The sequence below is a fragment of the Limulus polyphemus genome, unplaced genomic scaffold (genome assembly GCF_000517525.1).
Source record: "Limulus polyphemus unplaced genomic scaffold, Limulus_polyphemus-2.1.2 Scaffold6520, whole genome shotgun sequence".
NCBI lineage: Eukaryota > Metazoa > Arthropoda > Merostomata > Xiphosura > Limulidae > Limulus > Limulus polyphemus.
In genome coordinates, this window is record NW_013672130.1 from 36697 (window position 1) to 46181 (window position 9485).

Consider the following 9485-nt stretch of genomic DNA (forward strand, 5'->3'; position numbering starts at 1 on the left):
TCACTTTTACAGACATCCTTTCTAGCAGGTGCAGGACTCTCATAAAAAAATTTAAATGTACAGAAGTTAAAATCTTCACTTTTACAGACATCCTTTCTAGCAGGTGCAGGACTCTCATAAAAAAATTTAAATGTACAGAAGTTAAAATCTTCACTTTTACAGACATCCTTTCTAGCAGGTGCAGGACTCTCATAAAAAATGTAAAAAAACAGTTAAAACAAGATTAATTTGCATAAAAGATTTTTTGGGAATGTATAGTAATAAATATTCTATATCTAAACCCCTTTATAATAGGTGCAGCATTTCAGAATATATATATCCCTTTTGAGTCAGTAAAATGTGCTTTAGGGAAGTGTGTGTGTGCGCATTACTTGCTGGTTGCCCATGAATATTTGTATCAAGTTAAAGGTGCTTTAGGGGGAAGTGTGTGTGTGCGTGCATTACTTGCTGGTTGCCCATGAATATTTGTATCAAGTTAAAGGTGCTTTAGGGAAGCACACACACACACACCTTTAACTTGATACAAATATTCATGGGCAACCAGCAAGTAATGCTTCCCCCTAAAGGTTGCATATATTTTTCAAGAGAAATGGAATTGGCTATTTTTAATTCCAGGATAAAAAGGTTTTTCAAAAAAATTTAATTCTCTACATTATTTGGCACAAAACCAGCAATATGAGAGCAAAACACAAAGTTGTTCACCATGCATGTAAAAATCTACACATCTTTTTTTTTGTATTTTTTCTATCCACGTTCTCCTGCCTTTTTTTACTTCATTCTCTTACCTTATCCACTTCATTCAGTAACATTACTCAATAAAACATACCTCAAGTAAATATAAAGTAATTAAACCTTAATAACAAAATTATTATTGCACAGATTTGTTAAAAATCTTACCAGAATTTAATGTTATTGGAACAGGTTACATATATAAAACTGAATAATACAGAAATTTCAAAGGACTTTATTGTCTATACAACCACTTCACGAAGAAATAAATTATCCTTTTATTTTAAAAAAATAAAAAAAATTTCAGAATTCTGTTTACTTAAATTTATACAACTTTATAACATAATTATTCTAGAGTTTATATTTTCAGAATAGAAATCCATAAAAATGTATTGTTAAGAATGATATATGTTATACATATATATAATCAAATTATTTAGTTTAATCCCTCTTACAACAGATATAAATAGCACTACTTCAAGACAGATCTCCAACTTTCTGGATTATTTCCTTATTATCTCATAACTATGGTCTTTCGTCACGAGTTCCTTAATTTATACTAGACATATTCTTACACGTAACAGAGTATTAAAGGAAAAATCCTGACCAGGAAAGTAAAAAAAAAAAACTTCAATCGAGAAGAATAAATTACTTACATAAACATGATTTTCAGACAATTTATTATACATCAAGAATAGAAACTTTAAACATCATTAACCATTTTTTTTTTATATTACAGTTTTCATAAACACCAAGGCAGTATTGAAACGTACTATGAGTTATATGCTGTAAAAACAGTCAATCTAAACAACTCTGCGTTTCATCTTTTACAGCATGTTGGTTATCCTTCTTCAAATAGTTGAAGTCAAAGTCTGTAACAGATGTCAGTAACTGCTGATGTTGTTGCTCGAAGGCACTCAGCATGCTGTTCAACCTGCGTGGAAAATATTTGAAGTATAAAAACATAAGAAGAGGACGAATAACTTGCTTAATACACAGGAGACTCAAAGATATGCGACTACGTAACTGATTCTTAAAACAAGTAATATGTTTAAGGGATAACAAAAGAATGACATTAGAAAAACAACAGATTAAATTTATATTACTATATGCCAAATAAATAAGACAAGAAATTACAAATTTATATACAGGGTGTCCATAAAGTCTGGAGACATAAGGAAATGTCCTTACTTTTTATTTATAATACGTATTTTGACCTACTATGAAAACAGTATATTCGAGACAATTATAGACAATTTTTCAATGGTTACTTATAATATTATAGTATCAAATAAACAACTTAAAGGAGACATATTTACACAATTAAAAGTTTATCGAATGGCTTCCACTTTAAAACTTTGTACATGTTATACTTTTATCCATTCCGTCTTCATGAGTTATTTATGTTGTATATTAATTATAATCATTACACGAGTGCTGATCATTCATAGTTATTTTACAGTTTGTTAGTCATGTCTTGAAAGAATTAGACTTTGCCAACAAATGTCAGTCATGTAAATAGCTAATTACATTTCACACGTGTCAGTCATGTGGATGGCTAATCACATTTTATTCAAGTGTCAGTCATGTGGATGGTTAATCACTTTTCACTCATGTGTCAGTTATGGATAGCTAATCACATCTTATTCACGTGGATGACTAATTATATTTTACAGATGTGTCATTCATGTGGATGGTTAATCACATTTTACAGATGTGTCATTCATGTGGATGACTAATTACATTTTACAGATGTGTCATTCATGTGGATGACTAATTACATTTTACAGATGTGTCATTCATGTGGATGACTAATTACATTTTACAGATGTGTCATTCATGTGGATGACTAATTACATTTTACAGATGTGTCATTCATGTGGATGACTAATCATTTTACAGATGTGTCATTCCATGTGGATGGTTAATTACATTTTACAGATGTGTCATTCATGTGGATGACTAATTACATTTTACAGATGTGTCATTCATGTGGATGACTAATTACATTTTACAGATGTGTCAGTCATGTGGATGGTTAATTACATTTTACAGATGTGTCATTCATGTGGATGGTTAATCCTTTCCGGGGAAAGCCACTGATATCCCTTGATGTTTTCCTCATCACAATGGGAAAACTGAACTGAATTGTATGACACTTAACATAAACTATCTAAGTAGTATCTAGATTTTGGGCAAAACAAATTTTTAATTTGATTAAGTTCTTCTATTCTTTTTCATGTTATGAAATTACCAAAATTTTGTCAAAAAAACATCGAAAATGCCCTTTTCTTCATAGAGTTTAAATTTTGATCAGAAAGTTCCGTTTTAAATATCCAGTTAATTTCAACTTGATTTATTTTCATTAACATATTCCTCTTGAAACTTTATTTTAACTACTTCTGGCTATAATGTGACCTCAGTAAAAAAAGTGACAGTCACTGCCTGGTGAATTAGCCTACCAACAACACACAAGTCTTTGTGAATTAGGTTTTACACAAAGGCAATTATGAATTTGATATTTTTACAAAAGATGACAACTGTGTGACTGGAGAAAAGAATAAAAGAGTTTGCCCATCAGAGTGTAGACTCGGAAAGTTTTGCCTAGCTGAAATGTTAATGCATTAAATTTTTACACGAGACTTAATTATAACGTAAATCATCCACAGTTGGTACAACGACACACATCCTTGGTGGCCTTTCGGTATTGTATTTTCTCTTGCCGTAATGATAATCACATTATCGGCACTGACCAAAACAAATACAACCTATCGTACTTACTTATTGTAGCAAGCTTGGTTTTCATTTTTCAATATTTTACTTTGCTCAGAATTCACTGCCAGTATGGTACCAAGGGAATGACTTGCTAAAGAACTCACTGGCACGCTTTTCTCAGACATCTGTGAGGCGCATGCCTGGGAAATACTAGTCTCACTTCCCTTGGTCAAATGGTCAGCTTTGTCCATATCCTCTTCATAGCTGGGGAGCAGAGATTGGTCAACCGATGGAATACTTTTGGTAGCTAAAGAATTGCTCTCGGATGTTACGGGAGAATAATCAGACTGGAATGATGTGTTGTTGTTTGGCTCAATGCTCTCTTTAACGTCAAATTTAACGCATCGTAATTGATGTGCCTGAAAATAGTTAATAATATTCAAAAATGCACCTTGTAAAATACTAAAATTAAAATTAATTTTCATTGAAAGCATATTATTTGGTTTTTACAATAAAAATCTTGACTGTAAAAGTACAAAAATGTATCAGGCTTTCGAATGAAATGTACTTAAAATAGGTAACTTACTGATCAAATCAGGCTTTCGAATGAAATGTACTTAAAATAGTTAACTTACTGATCAAATCAGGCTTTCGAATGAAATGTACTTAAAATAGTTAACTTACTGATCAAAATTTACTTGTTATAAGTTCTACAACTGCTTTACACTGATGCAGAAATTTGATTTCTGATCCACAAGGAATCTTTCTGGATTCAGCAAAGTTATGTCATAAACATGCTGTCTCTGACACACACAATCATATAATCTAAACTTATGTTTTCTTAAACTTCAACCAATGATCTTTTTTCTTTTTTTGCTATTCATTCACGAACACCATCTATCAGCCAAACTTGTAACAAATAATTAAAAAAAATAATCATTAATTATTAAAAATCATAAAATTCAACAATATATCTGTCGATATTTATAACAAGAATTCCTTTGATTTATGATAACTTGCAACAATACTACACAATAATGTTCACATACCTTCTTGCTACAATGAGCTAAAAAGGTTATTAAAGTCTCAAAATATGAAATATTCTAGTAATTTAGACCTGATGTAGATGTGATGTGTACATTCCAAACAACTGTAATCATAGTACACATTTTATCGAACAAGACAGATGATAGTAAGATAAGTTTAACAGCTAGCTGTGTAAATATGAGGGTCAGACATGGCCTAATGATTAGTGTAACAGGCTGTTGATTCAAAGGTTCAATCCAGAAATCCTTTAAGCTGTGGGTTCATTATAAAAGCAACAGTCAATCTCACTATTCAGTTAAAAATAGTAGATGTGGAAGCTTACCTTCCACCTGGGCAGCAGTTCTAAATTTAGGGACGACCATGCCCGAACCTTGGATTCTCAGACCTATTTGTTTAGCCCACTTACTGTCATTAGAATTGGCTAATCACTGATGCCATAAAGTGAAATCAGCCAGTTTTCAATGATTTAGTTCAGTGGTGGGTATTTTCACACCAAGGTAGATGAAACAGAATTGACTAATCACTGATGCCATAAAGTGAGATCGGCCAGTTTTTAATGATTTAGTTCAGTGGTGGGTATTTTCACACCAAGGTAGATGAAATAGAATTGGCTAATCACTAATTCCATAAAGTGAAATCGGCCAGTTTTTAATGATTTAGTTCACTGGTGGGTATTTTCACACCAAGGTAGATGAAATAGAATTGACTAATCACTGATGCCATAAAGTGAAATCAGCCAGTTTTCAATGATTTAGTTCAGTGGTGGGTATTTTCACACCAAGGTAGATGAAACAGAATTGACTAATCACTGATGCCATAAAGTGAAATCAGCCAGTTTTCAATGATTTAGTTCAGTGGTGGGTATTTTCACACCAAGGCAAGCAATGCTGCAGTATGCTTGATGAAAGTATGGTGATGGGCAATGATACATTAACTGAACATTAACATGGATGTTATCTAAACTATGTCATTTTTAAATATCAGATTTATCAATATTATAGCAGATGAATTATCCAATATGATCAAACATCAGCTGATAACAGATGTAACCTATCAATATCATACATCTCCAACAATCAGCTATATAAAATTGATTCATCTGTGGTATTTCCATGTGAAGAAAACGTCTCGAGACACGTTTAAAAAAAATTAGGGCACCACTTTTATCTGTAGCCTACAGGTTAGTGTTATACTGAATTGTTCAACAACAAACAAAATTAATTTCCTTAAGCCTTATTACATCCTTTATATTTCCACTGGTATAGAAAGTACATGTTCACATAAAATACAGGATGCTATAAATCTATATAATACTTTATTTTTCTCTAACTACGCAAGCAATTTTCCAGAAGTGTACTTATCCAGCATTGAAGTTGTTCTTAGATGTCCAAAGGTAATTTTTATGCATTATCTATTTTACATTTTGAGTGAAACATTATTATTTGACACCTTGAGTTAAGCAATATTTATTTTACACCTTGAGTTAAACAGAAGAGGAGAAGAGTCAGAGGGGATTTGATTGAAGTGTTTAAGGTTATTAAGGGTATTGATAAAACAGATCCATCAAACATTTTTGTGTTTAGCAGTGAAAACAATAGAACAAGGAGTCATAAGTTCAAATTTTGGCAGTGTAGGAGTCGTCTGCAGTTTAGACAATATTACTTTTCAAACAGGGTGGTTGGCTTTTGGAATGATCTGCCTTCAAGGGTGGTGGAGGCAGAAAATTTAACTGAGTTCAAGAAAAGATTGGATGAATACATGAGTAGTAAGAGGTGGTTATAGTTGGGTGCTGGAAGGGATATTATTGATAGGCTAATAAGCTCATTTTTGTCCCTTTTAAGAATACAAAATTTCTACTGAAAGAGTTAAGGCTTAATTTAGCTATTTCACTTTGAAAGTAAACAATGTTTTAAGATTAAGATAACCTATTAAATATCTGATTGAAATGCACTTGTTATGCCAGCCCGTGAAAGAAATCGACATGAAATAAAAATAATCTGAATTAAATCATCTTTTACCAGTAATAATAAATATACAGTGGCAAATATGAGTAAAAACGGTTCTGGTGAATGAAGAGCACGATTTATCATCTTACCAAAGTTTTAATGGTTTTCCATAATTCCAACTGATGACTAGCTTGTAAATCTGTAATCTTCTTATGAAATTCTCGAAGGCTACACTGTGCATCATCCAATTCAGGTTCTATCAATTCAACATCTTTTTTGGCATCATTTAACTTCCTACAAGAAAAATACATCAACTACATTTCAAAACTGTTCAAAGTGATAAATTAGAAAAAAAAAGCTGTCAAATATAGACAAGGAAATATCTTTTTAAATAAAGCCAACGTTGCTAACATTTAAAGTGTATAACTTCACAACAATCAACATCATTTTCATTCTAACTTTTTAACCAAGTTTTATTTTTTCTAAAGCACACATTAGACATTGAAATATTCATACAAGATTAAAGTAATTACTTCACACTAACGTCTTTGTACATTAAATATAACTAACCCTGTTCTCAGTTTTGCTTTTACATCTAAACATTCCTTCAAAACTTCATACAAGATTAAATCAAAGGCTTAATTCTTGAGCAAATTGAAATTTAAATCTTAATTTTATAAGAGAAGTACAACAATTCATAGGTTCAGTACGTAGTGGACCAGTTCCACTACGTAAGGAATGGTGTATAGTAACTATTCGGGAATGGTGTATAGTAACTATTCGACTGGTCCACTAAGTAAGGAATGGTGTACAGTAACTATTTGGCTAGTTAGTCCACTACGTAATGAACGGTGTACAGTAACTATTTGGCTAGTTAGTCCACTACGTAAGGAATGGTGTATAGTAACTATTCGACTGGGGTTAGTCCCCTACGTAATGAACGGTGTACAGTAACTATTTGGCTAGTTAGTCCACTACGTAAAGCCGAATAGTTACTGTACACCGTTCCTTACGTAGTGGACTAACTAGCCAAATAGTTACTGTACACCGTTCATTACGTAGTGGACTAACCAGTCGAATAGTTACTGTACACCATTCCTTAAGTAGTGGACTAACTAGCCAAATAGTTACTGTACACCGTTCATTACGTAGTGGACTAACTAGCCAAATAGTTACTGTACACCGTTCATTACGTACTGGACTAACTAGCCAAATAGTTACTATACACCATTCCTTACGTAGTGGACTAACTAGCCAAATAGTTACTGTACACCGTTCATTACGTACTGGACTAACCGGTGTACAGTAACTGTTCGTCTAGTTACTCCACTACGTAAGGAACAGTGTACAGTAACTATTCGACTGGTTAGTCCACTACGTAAGGAACGGTGTACAGTAACTATTCGGCTAGTTAGTCCAGTACGTAATGAACGGTGTACAGTAACTATTTGGCTAGTTAGTCCACTACGTAAGGAATGGTGTACAGTAACTATTCAACTGGTTAGTCCACTACGTAATGAATGGTGTACAGTAACTATTTGGCTATTCCTTACGTGGTGGAGTAACCAGTCGAATAGTTACTGTACACCGTTCCTTACGTAGTGGACTAACTAGCCAAATAGGTCCACTACGTAATGAACGGTGTACAGTAAGAATAGTTACTGTACACCGTTCATTACGTAGTGGACTAACTAGCCAAATAGTTACTGTACACCAAAGATAGTGTGATTGATTTTCTTAAAAGGTTATCTTTATAATAACTGAAATGATCAACAAAGATTTTGTCAATACAATATTTTATTGATTCTGATCATTACCAGTATTCTCAACTTAATTATAAGTATGACCAAAACTGTTTACAGACACAGTATGACATCATACTACAACTTTTCAGTTGATTTGTTTCATTGCTCATAACTTCTTCTGAAACTTTATACACAATGATAACTACCTCATGTCTGGTAACTAATAGACAACTAAATCGATTAATTATGAAACTAACAAAGTTTTAAATAATAATCAGCAAGATGTCAAACACAAGAAGTACAAGCACTCTTGAACACTTTAACTTCATAAGTTCATTCGAGCACCCTGAATAGTCATGTATAAAGGAGGAATTACACCACGAATCTTATGATTACATCACTAGTTATGTAGTATAGATAAAGGAGGAATTACACCACAAATCTTATGATTACATCGCTAGTTATGTAGTATAGATAAAGGAGGAATTACACCACGAATCTTATGATTACATCGCTAGTCATGTAGTATAAATAAAGGAGGAATTACACCACAAATCTTATGATTACATCACTAGTTATGTAGTATAGATAAAGGAGGAATTACACCACGAATCTTATGATTACATCGCTAGTCATGTAGTATAAATAAAGGAGGAATTACACCACAAATCTTATGATTACATCGCTAGTCATGTAGTATAAATAAAGGAGGAATTACACCACAAATCTTATGATTACATCACTAGTCATGTAGTATAAATAAAGGAGGAATTACACCACGAATCTTATGATTACATCGCTAGTCATGTAGTATAAATAAAGGAAGGAAATACACCACGAATCTTATGATTACATCGCTAGTCATGTAGTATAAATAAAGGAGGAATTACACCACGAATCTTATGATTACATCGCTAGTCATGTACTATAAATAAAGGAGGAATTACACCACATATCTTGTGATTACATCACTAAGAAATACCATTTATGACCCTGTCAAACTAAATATCAAAGTTTATTTGTCAGAACAGATATTTTTATGAAAAGAAGGCACAAGTGGATGTCATATGTTTCTAGTCTTAATTAAGGGACATATTTATAAAACAGAAACCACTATTTTATTATCAACTCACCAATCCAACTCTGTAATTAGTATGATGAGATTATTCTTGATACATGGCAGTTACAGGTACACACAGGCTGCGAAGGAACTCCTAACAATGTGGCTCAGTTATAACCAATCTCTAAATACAATGAGGTTCCAACTGTAATATTTATTGTTTATCTATTATTGGCTGGTAAT

At 32.5% G+C, this 9485-nt stretch overlaps 1 protein-coding gene across 1 annotated transcript in view; it reads right to left on the reverse strand.

Moving 5' to 3' along the window:
- Positions 1-1392: 1392 nt before the first annotated feature.
- Positions 1393-9485, reverse strand: part of LOC111089526 — a 10776-nt gene continuing 2683 nt past the window's right edge. The window contains exons 2-4 of the mRNA XM_022402203.1: positions 6587-6731; positions 3511-3863; positions 1393-1663 (exon numbers count right to left, since the gene is read on the reverse strand). Of these exons, the coding sequence (XP_022257911.1) occupies positions 1528-1663; positions 3511-3863; positions 6587-6731 (634 nt within the window). The 3' untranslated portion in view covers positions 1393-1527. The remainder of the gene's footprint in view (positions 1664-3510; positions 3864-6586; positions 6732-9485) is intronic.